The following is a 20,963-nucleotide window of genomic DNA, read 5'->3' on the forward strand; positions in this document are numbered from 1 at the left end:
GAAGAGCTGGGTTCAGTTGTCCTTCACCACTCTGCTCCCTTAGACCATGTGTCACCATACCTTTAAGCAAGCACCTAACCATCACAGGGGACCAGATCTCACCACAGACCTCTGGATGTTGCTGCATCACAAGCAACAAGCCCAGGAAGGCTTTCAAAAACCAGATGCACCAGGAAATGGAGGTGAGCCAAGGAGATGGGGGAAGAGAGAAGTGCTCAAAAGATCCAGACAAGACCATGGCACATTAACTGTGGAGGCTGCATTTATGTTTGTTTTTTTAGAGCAGAGTGATAGAAATCTGGATGCTTCTCTTCACTGCATCATTCAAAGCAGCCCTTTCACCTCCAGCCCTTGTGGGTTTCTGGCCACAGAGCAGCAGTTGTGGGTTCTGGCTACACCTCCAGACTAGATTCACCCACTCCAGCTTCCTCTAATAGAGCATCCTGTGGTGGGTTAAAATTCCCTCCCCACCACCACCACTTTCTGTTCAAGTCCTGTGAAAAGGCACAGCCTGAAACTACCACAGCACCCCCATTCCCTGCATGGTTGAGTTGGAGGCTGCTGATCCCAGGAAAGGAACCAACACCACCTCCTGCTATCTGCTTCCCAAAAAGAGGCCCCAAGCCCCAGCAGCCCTGGCCCATCCAGCAAGGAGAGGAGTGGTACTCACTGGCTTTCTCTGTCCGAGCAAACTGCCCAGCGATCAGCCACGACAGGGCTGTGACTGCTGCAAGTGCTCCTATGTGCAAGAAAGGGGCTGTGGCCTGCAGGACACAAGAAGAGGAGAGAAAAACAAAGCAATTATGATAAACACCCTAGGAGCTTGAAAATTCATTGATCTTGCAGGCTCCACAGTGCACCAGACCACTCCATTTCCAGCTGGATTTCCCTCCACCCCTACATCAGGCTCCTGCAGCTCCCTTGGGCATCACTTTTTCTATACCCTGCCATTGCCTTGGGCATGGAGGTCACTAGGAAGACAAAGCAGGAGAGCTCTAAACAAAGAAGAGCTCCACCAAAACCACAGTTACTTGGGAATTGTCTCCTCAGACACTACAGGAATTCAAGTGAGGCTCCTGGTGCCACCAAGATTCACATTTGTCCTGGTCCAGTTGAACAGTGGTGGATGGTTCAAGGAAGATCAGTACAAGGGGTGTCCCTCAGGGGTTCATATTGGGATCTCCACCAATGACAGGCAACAGCACTGAGTGCACCCTCAGCAAGTTTGCAGGTGGCACCAAGCTGAGTGGACAGGAAGTCATCCAGAAGGACCTAGGAAACTGAAGAAGTGGACCCACACAAAGCTCAGGAGGGTCATCAAGGCCAACTGCAAGGTCCTGTGTCTGGGTTGAGGCAACCCTCAATATCAACCCAGGCTGGGAGATGAAGAGCTGGAGAGCAGCCCTGTGGAGAAGGGCTTGGGGGTGCTGGTGGGGGGTGCAAAGCTGGAGATGAGCCAACACTGAGCACTGCCAGCCCAGAGCCAGCCCTGTCCTGAGCTGGTCCCCAGCAGTGTGGGCAGCAGGGGCAGGGAGGGGATTCTGCCCCTCTGCTGTGCTCTGTTCAGCCCCCACCTGCAGTGCTGGGGCAGCTCTGGAGCCCTCAGAACTGGAGGGCAGGAGCAGGGCCAGAGGAGACCACAGCCATGCTGGGAGGGCTGGAAGCCCTCTGCTGTGAGGCCAGGCTGGGAGAGTTGGGGTTATGCAGCCTGGAGAAGAGAAGGCTCCAGGCAGACTTTCTGGTGGCCTTGCAGGACTTAAAGAGGCTGATAAGAAAGCTGGGGCAGACTTTTGAGCAGGGCCTGTTATGACAGGAGAAGGGGTCATGGTTTAAAACTAGAAGAGGGAGATTCCAACTGGAGAGAAGGAAGAAATGTTTTTGACACTGAGGGTGGTGAAGCACTTGCCCAGGTTGTGCAGAGAGATGAGAGATGCTCCATCCCTGCAATCATTCCAGGTCAGGTTGTTTGGGGCTGCGAGCAACCTGCTCTGGTTGCAGAGGTCCCTACTGACTGCAGGGGAGAATAGAAGTCCTTGGAAAACCCTTCCCAACTCAAACTGTTCTATGATTCTATGACTACATTCATGGCATCACCATGGCATGTTCACCACGAGAGAAAGTTGGAGATGGCTCCTCTGAGTCATGTTTCTCTCCTCCACTTGCCTGGCCAAATCTTTCAGAAAGAAGAAAAGGGAAGCACTTCTGGGAACCATTAGTCACTTGTGCAAATGCTGGGGGGGTGTTTCTCCCTGTATTTGCATGAAGCAGTGATCCCAAATCAAACCTCTCAAGCCTTTCATGGGCAAAATCCTTTCTTTGGACTTGTTTTTGAAGGAGAGGAGGGGAAAATGGAATGAGGACCAGATCTGTACTAAAATTCATAGAATAGCCTGAGTTGGAAGGGACCTTCAAAGTTCCTTTAGTCCAACCCCCTCTGCAGTCTGCAGGGACATCCTCAGCTAGTTCAGGTGACCCAGAGCCCTGTCCAGCCTCACCCTGAATATCTCCAGGGATGGGACTCCAACTACCTCCCTGGGCAACCTGTTCCAGTGTTCCACCACCCTCATGGTGCAGAACTTTTTCCTCACATCCAGTCTAAATCTGCTCTGCTCTGGTTTGAAGCCATTGCCTCTATTCCTGTCACTGCAGGCCTTTGCGAACAGTCTCTCTCTCTCCATCCTTCTTGTAGCCTCCTTCAGGTACTGGCAGGTTGCTATTAGGTCACCTGGGAGCCTTCTCTTCTCCAGACTGAACAGCCCCAACTCCCTCAGCCTGTCCTCATAGGAGAGGAGCTCCAGCCCTCTGATCATCCTTGTGGCCCTACTCTGGACACCTTCCAGCACCTCCAGATCCTTGCTGTAATAGAAGCTCCAGAACTGGACACAGTGCTCCAGGTGTGGTCTCAGCAGAGTGGAGCATAGGGGCGGAACCCCCTCCCTGGCCCTGCTGGCCACACTTCCCAGGCTCTGCTTGGCTCTCTGGGCTGCAAGTGCTCCCTGCTGGCTCCTGTTGAGCTTCTCCTCCACCAGCATCCTCAAGGCCTTTTCTTCAGGGCTGCTCTCCAGCCAGTCCCTGCTCAGCCTGTATCAGTGCCTGGGATTGCCCCAACCTAGGTGCAGGACCTTGCACTTGGTCTTGTTGAACCTCATGAGCTCCAGCCTGTTAAGATCCTCCTAGCCCTTTAGGAGTCGACGGGACTTTGGATGGATGTTTCCTCATTGCCAAGCTTTCTGAGGGTTACAACCATCATGGCAAGGCTTTTATAGAGTAGAAAGACACAAGATCCATGAGATGTAGCTGCACTGGCCCCTTTCTCCACCCAGAGAAGCAGCCCTGGTGACAACTTACTTGCAGTGACATGAACACCATCTCCCATTCGTCGTCCCAGAGCTGTGCTATCGATGACATGGTCACCATGGTGGTTATCAAGGTGGTCACCAGGCCAATCTGCAATCAAGAGGAGAATATTTACATGCTGGAGCCCAACATTATCATGTACTGGCTGGAAAAAAATGAGAGAATAAACTTCTATATGTCATAAAAGGTCTAAATCAAACAGCTTAGGGTCCCCAAGAGGTTTGGTTTGTGTGCTGTCTCAGAAAAACCTCCCCTTTTCCTCCACTGGAGACACATCTTGGAGCTAAATTGCTCCAAAGAATGGCTTACGTTGTAAGGGACCTCAGAGATCATCTGCTCCAACCTCCCCACCATGCCCAGGGACACCTCTCAACTAGACTCAGCTGCTCAAGGCCTCATCCAACCTAGCCTTGAACACCCCCAGGGAGGAGGCAGCCACAACCTCCACATCCTGTGGATTATCTCTCAGTTCCTTCATACCAATGGCACAGATTCCAGGAACAGCCCAGCTAAGGTTGACTTTAATCCATTTTGTAGCCCCCAAAGCTAAACTGCCAAGTTCAGCAGCAACAGCAAAACTTTGCCAACTGGACTTCTTCAGTACATCCCTAATCCCCCTTGATGAGGTGTCAGGACACACTTCTATCTCCATCATTAGCTTCTCTTCCCAGCAACTCTGATGGTGTTGCTTCCTACCCTCCCCCCCATGCATCACCAGCTTGGCTTCAAATCTCCTTGTAGGATTAGACAGAAAAGTGGAATGAATCACAGGATGTTAGGGGAATGCATCCAGAGGGATCTTGATAGTCTCCAGAGAAGGAGACTCCACAACCTCCCTGGGCAGCCTGTTCCAGGGCTCTGTCACCCTCCCAGTGAAGAAGTTCCTCCTCATGTTGAGGTGGAACCTGCTGTGCTGGAGTTGATAGCCATTGCCCCTTGTCCTATCCCAGGGAGCAAGTGAGCAGAGCCTGTCCCCTCCTTTCTTCCTGACCCCCAGCCCTCAGACATTTATAGACATTCATTAAATCCCCTCTCAGTACTTTCCTCTCCAGACTAAACAGCCCCAGGGCTCTAAGGCTTTCCTCATAGGACAGTGCTCCAGTCCCTTAATCACCCTTGTAGCCCCCTGTTGGGCTCTCTCAAGCAGATCCCTGTCCCTCCTGAACTGAGGGGCCAGGGCTTTGCACATAGCAACCTTCCTGCTTCCATCTGTATTTGAAGGATATTAACTTCTTCCAGTCTCTGATCTCAACCTACTTACAAAGCTGAAGGAGGTGTGAAGAAGGGAAGCGAGAGACAGAGGACCCCAGCTAAGCTGTGCTGGCAAAGTGGACTGGTTTTGGTGGGGGAAAGAGGAAAAAGCAGAAGAGTGGATTTTCTGTAGGCAAGAGCTAGCTGATCTCCACAAACACCTTCCTTCATTCAAACCCACCAGCCACCTGGAACATGCCTTAAAAAAATACCATTTCCCCTGATGAAGAAACATAGTTTAGACTCCAGAACCAGCAACTGATTTCCCAGCAGTGCTCAGGCAGTCCCACCCCCTCCTCCTGAGGAAATAGAATTCAGAGACTCATAGAATGGTCTGGGTTGGAAGGGACCTCCAAAGGTCACCCAGTTCAACCCTCCCTGCACTCAGCAGGGACATCCTCAACTAGATCAGGTTGCCCAAGGCCCTGTCCAGCCTCACCATGAATATCTCCAGGAATGGGGCCTCAACCACCTCCCTGGGCAAACTCCTCTTTTCCAGGCTGAACACCCCCAGCTCCCTCAGCCTGGCCTCACAGCAGAGCTGTTCCAACCCCCTGAGCATTTTCCTGGCCCTCCTCTGGACCTGCTCCATCAGCTCCAGGTCCTTGCTGTGCTGAGGGCTCCAGACCTGCACACAGCACTCCAGCTGAGGTCTCCCCAGAGCAGAGCAAAGTGGCAGAATCACCTCTCTCCATCTGCTGGCCATGATGCTTTGGCTGCAGCCCAGGCTGCCCTTGGCCTTCTGAGGAATCCTTTGGATTCAGTGACTGATGAAGTCTACTTTTGAGCATGCATTTTGTTAGAATGAGAGAGAGCAATTGTTTGGTAGAGGAGGGAAGGAGAGAGGGAAGATATTGCTGCATTATTCCTATCTAGGAAAAATTAAAGGGGTGCTCTGTGGGGTTGCCTCCCTGGGGTCCTCAACATAAGGAGGCCATGGACCATGGAGTGGGGCCAGAGAAGGGTCACAAAAATGATCAGAGGGTTGAAGCACCTCTCCTACCAAGACAGGCTGAGGGAGCTGGGGTTGTTCAGCCTGCAGAAGAGACCTTAGAGCAACCTTTCAGTAACTGAAGGGGGCTACAGGAGAGCTGGGGAGGGACATTTTACAAGAGCTTGTAGTGATAGAATGAGGGGAAATGGTTTTAAACCAGAGAAGGGGAAATTTAGATTGGATGTTAGGAAGATGCCCTTGGTTCTGAGGGTGGAGGAACACTGGAACAGGTTGTCCAGGGAGGTGGTGGAGGCCCCATGCCTGGGGATATTCAAACATAGGCTTGATGGAGCTGTGAGCAACCTGATCTGGTTGATGTCCCTGCTTAGTGCAGGGGGGTTAGACTAGATGACCATTAAAGATCCCTTCCAACTCAGTGCTTTCTATGATCTCTTTAGGCTGTGATCCTGCAAGACCATGTCACAGCTTGCTACATACCCTTCCTCTCTCCTCCTGTGCTTCAAACCTTGGGTCTGCATCTTCTTTTTCCAGCAAACCACAACCTGCACATTGCATTCACTCATTTACCACCTACATCTTCTCCCAAGGCTTTCCCAGTCACTTCCTCCAAGCACATCTTCAGCAGCTGTACATGTGCACATCTGCTCAGCTCTGCCCTCGAGGGCTGGGTTCAGTACAGAAAGAAACCATAGAATGGTTTAGGTTGGAAGAGACTTTTCCAGGTCTTGCCCAACACCCTTGCCATGGGCAGAGACACCTTCAACTAGAGCAGGCTGCTCAGAGCCACAAACAACCTGACCTGGAATGGTTTCAGGGATGGGGCATCTTCCACACCTCTCTGGTCAGTCTCAGCACCCTTAGAGTCGCAAACATCTTCCTTCTCTCTAGTCTGAGTTTCCCTCTTTCAGCATCAAACTATCACCCCTGGTCCTGTCACAACAGGCCCTGATCAGAAGTCTGTCCCCAGCTTTCTTCTTGACCCTTTTAAGTACTGAAAGGCCACAAGAAGGTTTCCCCTGAGCCTTCTCTTCTCCAAGCTGAGCAACTCCAACTCTCTCAGCCTGGTCTCATAGCAGAGGGCTTCCAGCCTTTGAATCATTGTTTGTGGTCTCCTCTGGACCTGCTCCAACAGGTCCATGTCTTTCCAGCTCTGAGGACTCCAGAGCTGGCCCCAACACTGCAGGTGGGGTCTCATCTGAGTAGAGCAGACTGAATCACCTGCATTGTCCTGCTGCTTACCCCAGAGGGGTTCATAATGGAGGACCACACAGAGCAAAGACTAAAGCCAGGCTGCTTTAATGTCCCAGCATTTCTCAGGCTCCAGAAGTGGGCCCTCACAGGATCATAAGATGTCAGGGGTTGGAAGGGACTCAAAGAGCTCATCAAGTCCAAGCCCCCTGCCAGGGCAGGACTATACAATCTAGCTCAGAATACATAGAATAAACCAGGTTGGAAGAGACCTTTGAGATCATTGCATCCAACCCATCAACCAATCCAACACCACCTAATCAACTAAACCATGGCACCAAGCACCCCATCAAGTCTCCTCCTGAACACCTCCCATGATGGTGACTCCACCACCTCCCCAGGCAGCCCATTCCAATGGGCAATCACTCTCTCTGTGTAGAACTTCTTCCTAACCTCCAGCCTAAACCTCCCCTGGTGCAGCCTGAGACTGTGTCCTCTTGTTCTGGTGCTGGCTGCCTGGGAGAAGAGACCAACCTCTGCCTGGCTACAACCTCCCTTCAGGTAGTTGTAAAGAGCCATAAGGTCTCCCCTGAGCCTCCTCTTCTCCAGGCTAAGCAACCCCAGCTCCCTCAGTCTCTTCTCACAGGGCTGTGCTCCAAACCCCTCACCAGGCCCTTCTCTGGACACACTCCAGCAAGTCAACCTCCTTCCTAAACTGAGGGGCCCAGAACTGGACACAGGACTCGAGGTGCAGCCTAACCAGTGCAGTGTACAGGGGCAGAATGACCTCCCTGCTCCTGCTGGCCACACTGGTCACAGAGGGATACATCCAGACGGGCCTGGAAAGTCTCCAGAGAAAGAGACTCCACAACCTCTCTGGGCAGCCTGCTCCTCCGTCAGCAGTGACTTCCAAGCATTTCACCAAAGCCTTTGATCCCAGGCTTTGACTACCCCTGTGTCTACAAAGGATGGGCTTGCCCAAAAAATGATGACAGTGAGAGCCATACACACCACCTGCTCCTTAGACTTCTAGTTTATTGAGCTCCTGCTCACTTCCAAGCTGAGAAGAGCCATTTACCTTGTGAAGCCAGTGCAGGTTCATCTGCTGTCCCACAGCTATGTGACATAGTGCCAGTATCTGGGAGGAGAAATGAAGAGTCAGACATGGGCACATCACAACCTTAAAGTGTTTGAACATGCAGGAACACATCATCATCATCATCCAAAAAGACAACCAAAGAGGGCAGGGCAGAAAGCAGTCCTGGTGTGAGGTTGGTCCAGCAGAAACCACCTAGCTCAGCTGTACAAGCAGATCTTCTCCACATCCTTCTCCACATCCAGTTCCATCCTAGGATGTGGAGAGAAAGATTTTGACCTCCAAGAAGCAAGGAGTTGAGAGTCTGCTCCATGAGTTCACAGCTCTTGGGACTGCAGGAGCCAGTGGGCTAGGAGCCAGCAGTCTTCCTGAATGGACACCATGAGAGTGGTGAAGCCCTGGAATGGGTTGTCCAGGGAGGTGGCTGGGGCCCCATCCCTGGAGGTGTTCAAGAGCAGGCTGGATGAGGCTCTGGCCAGCCTGATCTAGTGTGGGGTGTCCCTGCTGGCTACTTCCCCATGAGGGTGGTGAGACACTGGAAGGGGTTGCCCAGGGAGGTGGTGGCAGCCTCATGCCTGGAGGTTTTGAAGGCCAGGCTGGATGTGGCTGTGAGCAGCCTGCTGTAGTGTGAGGTGTCCCTGCCCATGGCAGGGGGTTTGGAACTAGATGATCCTTGTGGTCCCTTCCAACCCTGACTGATACTATGATACTATGACACCACCTTGAAGGTCCCAGCACCCTGGGGTGAGGGGAAATGACTTACACTCATGACTTGCAAATAGACTGCAGTGAAAGTTGGGGCATGCTAAGGAGAACAAGAGCTGTATTTCACCTCAGACCAAATGCATCACCGATACCAGAGTCTCTCTCTTTGCTCTCAGTCATGTGAGGTCAGGGGTGATACATTTTTCATTCATTTTGGACAACTCAAGGCTAAGACCAAGAGGAGAGAGAAATCATTTCTGAAAGGAAAATTGCTCAAGTCATAGAACCATAGAATGGCTTGAGTTGGAAGGGACCTTAAAGATCAGCCAGTTCCAGCTATGGACAGGGACATCTCCCACCAGCCCAGGTTGCTCCGGGCCTCATCCAACCTGGCCTTGAACACCTCCAGGAAGGTGGCATCCACAGCCTCCCTGGGCAGCTTCTTTCAGCGTCTCCCCACTTTCACTGTCAAGAATTTCTTCCTGTTCTCCAGTCTAAATCCCCCCTCCTCAAGCTTAAATCACTTTCCTCTCACCCTATCACAGCTAGACTGAGAAGTTACAGAATATAGAATTAACCAGGTTGGAAACAGACCTTTGAGATCCTCAAGTGCCACCTATCACCCAACACCATCTCATCAACTAAACCATGGCACCAAATGCCTCATCCAGGCTCTTTTTAAACACCTCCAGTGATGGTGACTCCATGACCTCCCTGGGCAGCTCATCCCCATGGCCAATCTCTCTTTCTGGGGAGAATTTCTACCTCACATCCAGCCTAAACCTCCCCTGGTGCAGCTTGAGACTGTGTCCTCTTGTTCTGGTGCTGGTTGCCTGAAAGAAGAGACCAACCCCCACCTGGCTACAACCTCTCTTTGGGTAGTTGTAGAGAGCAACAAGGTCTCCCCTGAGCCTCCTCAAGCAAACCTCTAGGCCATGACATTTTCTTCCACTCACCAGTAACACTGTGATGTAGGTAAAGCCAGCAGCAGTTGTTACCAGTATGGGGATGGACCAGTCACTCCAGTATCCCATTCGGTTATATAAGAACCTGGAAGACAAGGAGGAAGCAGAGAGGAGGAAGAGATTCAACACCAGAGCATCATCACCAGGACCAGAGAGCATTTTATAAAGTGAGGCTTTCTGTTCCCCACTGCAGAGATGACAGACAGGCAGCAAAAAGACAGGCACCAATCAGTCTGAAACCAACCCCCTGTGTGCTTGGAGCTCTCCTGGGAAATAAATCACAGAACTGTCAGGGTCGGAAGGGACCTCAAGGATCATCCAGTTCCAACCCCCATGCCATGGGCAGGGACACCTCACACCAGAGCAGGTTGCTTAGAGACACATCCAGCCTGGCCTTAAAAACCTCCAGGAAAGGAGCTTCCTCCTCCTTGTGCAACCTGTTCCAGTGTCTCGCCCCCCTCATGGTATCACAGCATCACAGAACATTAGAGGTTGGAAGGGAACTCCAGAGATCATTGAGTCCAATCCCCTTGCCAGAGCAGCATCACCCAGGGGAGTCTGCACAGGAAGGCATCCAGGTGGCTTTGGAAAGTCTCCAGAGAAGGAGACTCCACATCCTCTCTGGGCAGCCTGCTCCAGGGCTCTGGCACCCTCACACCAAAGAAGTTTCTCCTCATGTTGAGCTGAAATCTTCCATGTTCAAGTTTGTATCCATTGCTCCTTGGCTTATTGCTGTGCAGCACCCAAAAGAGCTTGGCCCCCTCCATGTGACACCCACCCCTCAGAGAGTGAGAGACCTTGATCAGATCCCCTCACAGCCTTCTCTTCTCCACACTAAACAGCCCCAGGGCTCTCAGTCTCTCTTCACAGGGCAGATGCTCAAGTCCCCTAAGCATCCTCCTGGCTCTCCCTTGGACTCTCTCCAGCAGGTCTCTGTCTCTCTTGAACTGGGGAGCCCAGAACTGGACACAGGATTGCAGCTGTGGGCTCAGCAGGGCAGAGAGGAGGGGCAGAAGAACCTCCCTAGCCCTGCTGGACACACTTCTCTTGCTGCACCCCAGGATGCCATGGTGAAGAACTTCTTCCCAATTTCTAATCTAAGTCTCCCCTCCTCTATCTTGGATCCATTCTCCCTAGTCCTACCACTGTCCAACAGTGAGCAATGTGGTGTCATAGGATGTGTCCCTGCTGTGGCAAAGAGGTGTGAAACTAGGACTTTTCAGGTCCTTTCCAACCCAAACCATTCTGTGAAGATGGTTATGGGGTGGATGATGTAGCAGGACTGCTCACCCCAGCCCAGCAGAAACACAAGGCCTGGAGAGCAGCACCTGTGCACCTCTGAGCACAAGGAACATATGAAGCCCACCCTGATCTGCCAGTCTCAGGACTGAGTCCTGCCAAAGAGGAACAACCAGGTCCAGGATACATGAGCAAAGGCTCCAGAGAGTTGAGACAGACATCATTGTGTTAAAGGATCTCACAACACTAAGTCATTCGGCTTCTCCAGCACCTGACAAGGCAGGACTCAGGTCAAATGGGCACAGGCTCACAGGATGTTAGGGGTTGGAAGGCACCTCTGGAGATCTTCGAGTCCAACCCCCCTGCCAGAGCAGGAGCATAGGATCCAGCACAGGTCACACAGGAACACATCCAGATGGGGCTTGAAAGCCTCCAGAGAAGGAGACTCCACTCTGAGCAGCCTGTTCCAGGGCTCTGTGACCCTCCCAGTGAAGAAGTTCCTCCTCATGTTGAGGTGGAACCTCCTGTGCTGGAGTTTATATCCATTGCCCCTTGTCCTATCACAGGGTGCAGCTGAGCAGATCCTGTCCCCTCCCTCCTGACCCCCAGCCCTCAGATATTGATAAACATTGATTAAATCTCCTCTCAGTCTTTTCTTCTCCAGACTAACCAGCCCCAGGGCTCTCAGCCTCTCCTTACCAGGCAGTGCTCCAGGTCCCTTCAGCATCCTTGTAGCCCTCCCTTGGACTCTCTGTAGCAGGTCTCTGTCCTTCCTGAACTGGGGAGCCCAAAGCTGGATGCAATATTCCAGGTGTGGCCTCACCAGGGCAGAGTAGAGGGGGAGGAGAACCTCCCTCTCTCTGTTAGTCCCACAAGCCTTCCTCAGCCCTGCTCATCATCTCCTTCAATGAACTGGCCAAGGCAAGCACCTGGCTGCTTTGTTGCTTTGCTTTGGTTACCACGGACATAAATGCTTCATGCAAGCAAGTCAAAGACTCAACCTCCTCCCCACCACTCAAATCCAGCAGCATTCATCAGCCACAGACTGGTCTGGCAGAAGTCCCATTAAATCTGTCTGGGAGTAAAGCTCCATGGAGGAGCTGGAGAGCAAACTCTTTGGCTCAGCGAACGTGACTCGTGTACAGGTTCTGCTCAGGGCTGCAAAGAGCCATAGCAAAAGGGATCTGGAGGAATTCAGGCCTGCTGCTAGTGAACAAGAAGGAAGAAAGAAAATAGGGCTCCTCTGAAGCCTTTGCTCATGCCACCATCAAGAGCTTCTGTAGGTCTGCTTCAGTACATTTAAGTTTTTGCTCTGATGTCCCTTCAAGTAGCCCTCTGATAGCGTCAGGTCCTCACTTGATGTGTAAATGACTGCTTTAGAATGCTGTTTCCATGGTAGTCATGAGCCAGATGAGCCTTCTCCAGAGCTAAGGAAGAAAACATTTGGCTACACAGACTTGCATTTCAAGTCCTGTTGCAGAAGGAGCACAGCCAGCTTCACAAATTACAGCATCTCCCACACCCTCCAGTAACCAGTGCTGAGCTTTCTCTGGCAGTACCTCACTTGCACACTGGAGATCTGAAGCAAGATGCAATTAAGGGTAGGCACCAAGGAGAGAAATGCCTGAAGAAATAAATTAAAAACCTAATCACTCAAATTTAAGAGGCACAAAGTCCTTTCACTGGCAAGGACCTCGTTGCATATTCGGCCTCCCAGAGAAAGCTTAAAAGCCTGCAGCAAAAGGAATGGTGGAAATGTTTTGGTTGGAAGAGGTCTTTAAGATCATCAAGTCCAACCACTCAGCCAGCACTGCCAAGCCCAACATTATACCATGTCCCTCAGCACCACACTGTCATGGCTTTTAAATAGCTTCAGGGATGGGGACTCCACTGCTTCTCTGGGCAGCCTGGTCCAGGCCTTAACAACCCTACCAGTGAAGAAATTGTTCCTAATGTCCAACCTAACCACTCCTGGCACAGCCTGAGGCCATTTCCTCTTCTCCTGTCACTTATTTGGGAGAAGAGACTAACCTCCATCTCACTCCAGTCTCCTTTCAGAGAGTTGTAGAGAGCCAAAAGGTCTCCCCTCAGCCTCCTTTTCTCCAGACTGAACAACCCCAGTTCCCTCAGCTGCTCCTCACCAGACTTCTTCTCCAGACCCTTTACCAGCTTTGTCTGGCCTTTCTCTGGGGGGGTTGGAATTTGCAACCCACCAAACTCCAGCACTTCCATGTCCTGCTGGTAGTGAAGGCCCCAAAACTGACCCCAGTACCCAAGATGTGGCCTCATCAGTGCTGACTACACTGCCCTGGTCCTGCTGGCCGCACTGTTCCTGATACAGGGCAGGATGCTGTTGGTCTTCTTGGCCATCTGAGCACATGTTTAGCCAGCATCCAGAGAGCCTCTTCTATCAGAGTTGTGCACAACAGAGCTTGCTTTTCCAGTGCTGCCAATCCAGCAGTACTTCTAGCACAATGTGAAAATGGGTTGCATGGCTGGGGAATGTACTTTGGGCTTCAGGTAGCATGTGTGGGTATTTGTGGTGCTGAGGGACATGGTTCAGCACCAGACTTGCTAGAGTTAGATAATGGTTCACAGAATAGAATCACAGAATGGTCAGGAGTGCAAGGCACCTCCAAAGGGCATCCAGTCCAACCCCCTCTGTAGTCAGCAGGGACATTCTCAGCTAGATCAGGTTGTTCAGAGCCCTGTCCAGCCTCACCTTCAATATCTCCAGGGATGAGGCCCCAACCACCTCCCTGGGCAGCCTGCTCCCATGTTCCACCACCCTCATGGTACAGAACTTGTTCCCAGTATTCAGTCTAAATCTGCTCTGCCCTAGTTTGAAGCCATTGCCTCTCGTCCTGTCCCTGCAGACCTTTGCAAACAGTCTCTCTCCATCCTTCTTGTAGCCCCCTTCAGGTACTGGAAGGCTATTATTCAGTCTCCCTGGAGCCTTTTCTTCTGCAGGCTGAACACCCCTAGCTCCCTCAGCCTTGTCCTCATAGCAGAGCTGCTCCAACCCCCTGATGATTTTTGTGGCACTCTTCTGGACCTGCTCCCTCAGGTCCACATCCTTCTTGCACTGAGGGCTCCATACATGTATGCAGCACTCCAGGTGAGGTCTCAGCAGAGCAGAGTGGAAATGGCAGAATCCCCTCTCCTGATGATCTTAAAGCTCTTCTCCAACCAAAACGATTCTATGATTCTATTTTAAAGCCCAATTATCTCTTGTATCCAGAGCAGATCTGCATATCTCCTCCCACTCCTGCATCAATATTTGGGAGCACAACATTTTACATCACTGCAGCTGCAGTGCCCATTTACAGCATTCCCAGACCTTTGATTTCTCACTGCATGAATTTACTTTTTTAAGCCCTTCCTCAGCCTTGAGCTAAGAATGTTTTGGCTTTCTCTGGAACAGACTAGAAACCTTCACATCCTTCATTGGACTGTATGGGTTGGAACAGACCTTTGAAGGCCATCTAGTTCAAACCCCTACAATAGGAAACAACATCTGCAACCAGAGCAGGTTGCTCAGAGCCACAAAAGACCTGACCTGGAATGGTTCCAGGGAATGGGGCATCTCTCATCTCTCTGGGCAATCTGAGACAGGGTCTCACCATCCTCAGTGTAAAGGATTTCTTCCTTCCCTTCAGTCTGAATCTCAGATTAAAACCATCACCTCTTTACCTGTCACAGCAGGTGCTGCTCAAAAGTCTTTCCCCATTTTCCTTCTAGGTTCCTTTACGTTCTGCAAGGCCACCAGCAACGTTCCCTGCAGCCTTCCCTTCTCCAGGCTGAACAATCTCAACTCTCCCAGCCTGGCCTCACAGCAGAGGGCTTCCAGCCCTCCCAGCATGGCTGTGGCCTCCTCTGGCTCTGCTCCAACAGGTTCCTGTCTGTGCTGAGGCCTCCAGAGCTGCCCCAGCACTGCAGGTGGGGTCTGAGCAGAGCACAGCAGAGAGGCAGAATTCCTTCCCTGCCCCTGCTGCCCACACTGCTGGGGATCAGCCCCGGACAGGGCTGGCAGTGCACCCAGCAGCACCCCCAAGTCCTTCTCCACGGGGCTGCACTGCATCCTTTCATCCCTGAGCCTTCATTCATGTTGGAGATTGCCTCAACCCAGCTGCAGGATTTGGCCCTGTTGAACTTCACGAGGCTCACACGTGGCCGCTTCTGAAGTTTGGCCAGGTGCCTCTGGAAGAGACCCTTTGCTGAAGGTATAAGACTAAAGAAGCAGGAGGTCTACAATACCCTTAAAAAAAAAAAAAAAGGAAAAAAAAGAAGATGTTATAAATAATTAAGAGCAGTGGTGATGGTTCCAGTCCTTCAGAGAGAAACCCCACACTCCTGGGAGAAGACAGCTCATGTCCTGCAGTCAGTAAACATTCTCCCCTCACACAACGGCAGCACCTAAAGCAGGGGATTTATTGAAGGGATCAGCTACCCACTGTGTTTTCAAACCCACTTTACAAATTATCCTTGACAAGGAGATGATGTCAAAAGCCATGTGGTTAGAAGAAAGCCCAAGGTGCTGTCAAAACCTTTTAAGATGCTGCTGAGCTAGTAAAAGGGAGAATAATTTCCAGCACTGAAGGGAGATGGCGACACCCCTGAACTCCCTCCCGGTCATAGAATCATAGAATCAATAAGGTTGGAAAAGACCTCAGAGATTATCAAGTCCAACCTGTCACCCAACACCTCATGACTAACTAAACCATGGCTTCAAGTGCCACATCCAATCCCCTCTTGAACACTTCCAGGGACGGTGACTCTACCACCTCCCTGGGCAGCACATCTCAATGGCCAATTGCTCTTTCTGGGAAGAACTTTCTCCTCACCTCCAGCCTCAACTTCCCCTGGCACAGCTTGAGACTGTGTCCTCTTGTTCTGCTGCTGGTTGCCCTGGAAGAAGAGACCAAGCCCCACCTGGCTACAACCTCCCTTCAGGTAGCTGTAGAGAGCAATAAGGTCTCCCCTGAGCCTCCTCTTCTCCAGGCTAAACAACCCCAGCTCCCTCAGCCTCTCCTCACAGGGCTGTGCTCCAGACCCCTCCCCAGTCTTGTTGCCCTTCTCTGGACACGTTCAAGTCCATCCCACTGGGAGGTTTGCTTTCAGCTCCATCCAGCTTTGCAAAATTTTCCACACCCAGTGCCTGCCTCAGGCTGAAATTTTGTCATCTGTGTATTGTGGAAAATTGCAGCCAAACTGCTCAGCCACTTCCCAAACCAACCAGCCGTGGAAGCAAACAAGCAAGCAAGAAACAACCAAAGAAAGCTTCCCCATGATTTCAGCACCATCTTTGTTTTCTTGTGCTCTTCACCATGGTGAATGCCTGCCCTGACCTCCATTCCAGCCACACACTGGATATGAGGACACCTTAACATCTATTGGTGAAGACAGGTAGAAGCAGGTCTCCTTCTTTTAGTCTGGAGAAGAGAAGGCTGAGAGGGCATCTGATAAATGTCTATAAATATTTGAGGGGTGGGGGTCAAGAGGAAAGGGCCAGGTTCTTTTTAGTGGCATCCAGTAACAGGAAAAATAATGGCTATAAGCTGGAACACAGGAGGTTCCACCTCAAGATGAGGAGAAACTTCATTACTGTAAGGGTCACAGAGCCCTGGAGCAGGCTGCCCAGAGAGGTTGTGGAGTCTCCTTCTCTGGAGACTTCCAAAGCCAACCTGGATGCATGCCTGTGTGGCCTGCCCTAGGTGCTCCTGCTCTGGCAGGGGGGTTGGACTGGATGATCTCTGGAAGTCACTTCCAACCCCTGACATTCTGTGATTCTGCTTCATGTCCCACTTCACTTTCCCTTTACTGTCCATCTGAAGGACCCAAAGGCATCCAATCCAGTGACAAACAGCTTGTGAATGTGTCTGATTTAAACTCAGAATCATAGAATGGACCAGGCTGGAAGGAAGCTCCAAAGGTCACCCACTCCAACCCCCCGCCCTGCAGCCACCAGGGACATCCTCAAGTAGATCAGGCTGCCCAGGGCCTTGTTTGGCCTCACCTTGAATATCTCCAACCACCTCCCTGGACAACCTGCTCCAGTGTTCCACCACCCTCATGGTAAGGAACTTGTTTCTAACATCCAACCTGCTCTGCTCTAGTTTGAAGCCATTGCCCCACGTCCTGCCCCTGCAGGTCTTTACAAAGTCTTTCTCCAGCCTTCTTGTAGCCCCCTTCAGGTACTGGAAGATTGCTATTAGGTCTCCCTGGAGCCTTTTCTTCTCCAGGCTGAACACCCCCAGCTCCCTCAGCCTGTCCTTGTAACAGAGCTGCTCCAACCCCCTGAGCATTTTCATGACTGAACTTGATGACCTTGAAGGTTTTTTCCACCCAAAGTGATTCCATGGTGGCAGCCACATATGTCCTCCTGCAATGATTCAACTACTCACCAGTTGATTTCATTGTAGTCATTGTGAACTTCCCACCAGAAGTAAAACCAGACCAGGGTCAGGAAGAAGGATGAGGTGAGGATGAGGAACCAGAGGCGCTCCCACTGTGGATGGAATGAGAAGACAGTGTTAATACTATCTTGTTTCCAGGCCATTGTCTCATCTTGTCCTACATCTCCTCTAGAAGCTGCTGAGATGGGATGGAGTAACTAGACATTGCCCAGGGAAGATCTGAGACTTTCTTTCCCTGGGGAAGTTGGGAGATACAACTCTGGTCCCTAGCTCTGGGCACAGGGGTCACTCCTGTTGACCCATCTTATGGGGGGCTCAGCATTTCTTCAGCTCTCAGGGCATGTGGAGCAGAACTTCCACCTAAAGCCCAACCTAAATCTCCCCTGCTCCAGTTTCAAACCATTGCCCCTTGTCCTGTCACTACAAGCACTTCTAAAGAGTCCTTCATTGGTTTTACTCTGCAGGCATTTAACAGTCCTCGCACACAATCATAGAATGGTTTGGGATCCAAGGGACCTTCCAATGTCATCTAGTCCAATCCCCCACAGTCTGCAGGAGCATCATTAACTACATTAAGTTGCCCTATCCAATCTGACCTGGAATGGCATCTCACTCCTCTTTTGGGTAACCTGGGCCAGGGTCTCACCACTCCCAATGTAAAACTTTTCTTCCTTCTCTCCAGTCTAAATCTCCCTCTTTTAGTTTCAAACCACCACTGCTCATCCTGTCACAGCAGGCCCTGATAAAACTGTCCCCATCTTTCTTAGAGGTCCCCCTTAAGTACTGAAAAGCCACAAGAAGGTCTCCCTGGAGCCTGCTCCTCTACAGTCTGAAGAACCCCCACTCATCCTTTTTTCTCAGCTTCCATTTCAAATAGCATCTAGTCTGTTTGGAACAAATCACTGATAAATTCTTTGAGGAAAAGCAGAGAATGATAGAATGGCTCAGAACTTCAGAGATCATCTACTCCAACCTCCTCCTCACCATAGGCAGGGATGCCTCCCAGCCAGACACAGTTGCTCAAGACCTCATCCAGCCTGGCCTTCAACACCCCCAGGCAGGAGGCAGCCACAGCCTCCCTGGGCAGCCTGTTCCAGACTCTCACCACCCTCACACTGAAGAACTTCTTCCTCAGCTCCAGTCTGACCCTGCTGTGCCTCAGCTTCAAACCATTCCCCCTTGGCCTGGCTCTAGACAGCCTTAGCAGAAGTCCCTCTGCAGCCTTCCTGCAGGATTCCTTCATCTATTGCAGGGCAGCTCTGAGGTCCCCCTGGAGCCTTCTCTTCTCCAGGCTGAACACCCCCAGCTCCCTCAGCCTGGCCTCAGAGCAGAAGTGTTCCAGCCCTGGGATCATCTTTGTGGCCTCCTCTGGACTCCCTCCAGCAGCTATGTGTCCTTCTTGTGCTAGGGACAGCAGGATTGGAGGTGGGCTCTTAAAATTAAGATTGTATGATCTTAACATCAAAATTCCAGGACCTTAAAAGTATTTCAGGATTGGAGGTGGGGTCTGAGCAGAGCAGAGCTGGGCTGCCTGAGGGCACTGCTGGCTCCTGGGGAGCTTCTCAGCACCCAACACCCGCAAGTCTCTTTCTTCAAGGCTGCTCTCAACCCACTCTGCACCCAGCCTGGATTTGTGCCTTTATTTAATCAATCCTTTGGTGTTTTGTTTTTTTTTTTCAGACCAAGGAGGAAGAGATGGAAATTAAAGCAGTCCAGGAGCCACCCTACCACTATCATTTCCTCCTAGACCCTGAGCACAACATTAATCTCTTGAAAACATCCTTTTCTCCTGTCAGCTGTCTCATGGATTTTCCATTAGGCAGAACAATGTGACCAATATAAACCCAGTTTTGGTGATGTATAAGTCAAAAACACCCCATGACTATTCTTTGCCTCCCTTTTCCATCTTCAGGGCTGAAGTCATTTCATTAAGAGCATTGACTGTTTTGCCTTGTGCATCACCCTGGCTACAATCTTCTGATCCAGCCCTTCCTTGTAGGCTCCATCTTAGAAAATGTGCCAGGATTAAAAAATGAAGCAATAAAAAGAGGTGGAAAGTATTTAATGATCTTTGTTGTTGTGCCAAAAACACAACCCTGGTGTGCTTACTAGAAATGCCCAGTTCTTGGCTGGGGTTGTGGTTAAAACTGGTTTTCAGCACAGCTCAAGTTAGTCAACCTAGAATCACAGAATTGCTTTGGTTGGAAAAGACCTCTAAGATCATTCAAATCCAACCATCAACCCAACAACACCATGGCCATCAAACCATGTCCCCGAGGGCCATGTTCTGCAGGTTTCTTGAACACCTCCAGGGAAGTGACTCCACCACCCTCCCTGGGCAGCCTGTTCCAGTCCCTGACCGCTCTGGCAGCAAAGAAATTCTCCAACCTAAAATCTCCAACCTAAACCTCCCCTGGCACAATTTCAGGCCATTTCCTCTCCTTCTATCACCAGAGACCAACTCCCCACCTTCTCTCAGGGAGTTGTAGAGATCAATGAGGACTCCCCTAAGCCTCCTCTTCTCCAGACTAAACAACTCCAGTTCCCTCAGCCACAGCAGGTACCTAAGTCCCTTGGAATTTGTATTCCAGATAAAAGGCACCAAAAGGACCAGACAGAGACAGGAAGGGACAGAGATAGGAAGGGACTTCTACAGTGTAACTTCTGAGTACCTTCAAAACTACATGACCAAACTATAATCTCTCCACCTCATGCACAGATCTGCACCTTACACTGGACATCAGGAAGCTCTTTGGACATGAGGAAGATGTTCTTTACTATCAGGGTGCTGGAACAATAGAACAGGTTGTCCAGGGAGGTGGTGGAGACCCAATTCCTGAAGACAATCAAGGTTAAGCTTTGTGGAGCTTACAGCCTGACCTAGCAGGGGATGTCCCTGATTAAGGCAGAGGGGTTAGGCTAAATGACTTCTAGAGGTCTGTGGTGCATTCCATGGTTCTATTCTATGATTGTCATCTGAATGGGAACCAAGAGACTGTTTACATGCTCAGGTGAGCTCCTGGAGGAAAAGCAATGAGCCTAAAATAAGGGGCTTCATAGAATCACAGAATTGTCAGGGTTGGAAGGGACCTCAAGGATCATCCAGTTCCAACCCCCCTGCCATGGGCAGGGACACCTCACACCAGAGCAGATTGCTCACAGCCACCTCCAGCTTGGCCTTCAAAACCTCCAGGAATGAGGCTTCCACCACCTCCCTGGGCAACCCCTTCCAGTGTCTCACCACCCTCGTGGGGAAGTAGCCAGCATGGATTTACCAAGGGGAAGTCAGGCTTGACTCAATCTGACAGCATTCTGTGATGCCCTAACTGAATGGGTAGATGCAGGGTCATAGAATCATAGATCATCACAACAGACTCAGGAACTTCTTTATCAGATTCCAAACACACTGCATATGAAAATAAGCTTGGAAGAGCTACCAGCTGCTCACTCCATCCCTCCTCTCTTTTAGCTTCTCACCAGGTGGCTAGACAAGAGGAGCAGCTGATGCTGAGCTGGGAGATGCTATGGTTCTTGCAGAACTGGTTGGGAAAAGAAGGTCAAGCAGAAGAAGCAGCAGCAGAAAGCTGCAGCCAAAGCTCAGCTGAAGGCTGGGAAAAAATATCAAAGCATCCCAAGGACTTTGCAAGAGCTATCTGAAGGAGCAGAGGAATGAGTGTCCCAAGCACCCTGCAGTAATGGCTGACACCCCACAGCAACCCAGACCAGCTGCCGATTCACTCTGGGGCAGCGACCAAGAAGCCTTAGAGCAGAAGCCAGCCAGGAACCCACAG

General features: G+C 51.0%; 1 protein-coding gene across 2 annotated transcripts in view; it reads right to left on the reverse strand.

Annotated features, from left to right (window-relative positions):
* GDPD5 (glycerophosphodiester phosphodiesterase domain containing 5) overlaps positions 1-20,963 on the reverse strand; it is a 272,894-nt gene that overhangs the window by 54,924 nt on the left and 197,007 nt on the right. For both annotated transcript variants that reach the window (XM_054164479.1, XM_054164478.1), the window contains exons 3-7: positions 17,161-17,264; positions 9,509-9,602; positions 7,830-7,889; positions 3,349-3,447; positions 671-764 (exon numbers count right to left, since the gene is read on the reverse strand). In XM_054164479.1, the coding sequence (XP_054020454.1) occupies positions 671-764; positions 3,349-3,447; positions 7,830-7,889; positions 9,509-9,602; positions 17,161-17,264 (451 nt within the window). The remainder of the gene's footprint in view (positions 1-670; positions 765-3,348; positions 3,448-7,829; positions 7,890-9,508; positions 9,603-17,160; positions 17,265-20,963) is intronic.

The sequence above is a fragment of the Dryobates pubescens genome, chromosome 10 (genome assembly GCF_014839835.1).
Source record: "Dryobates pubescens isolate bDryPub1 chromosome 10, bDryPub1.pri, whole genome shotgun sequence".
Taxonomy (NCBI): Eukaryota; Metazoa; Chordata; class Aves; order Piciformes; family Picidae; genus Dryobates; species Dryobates pubescens.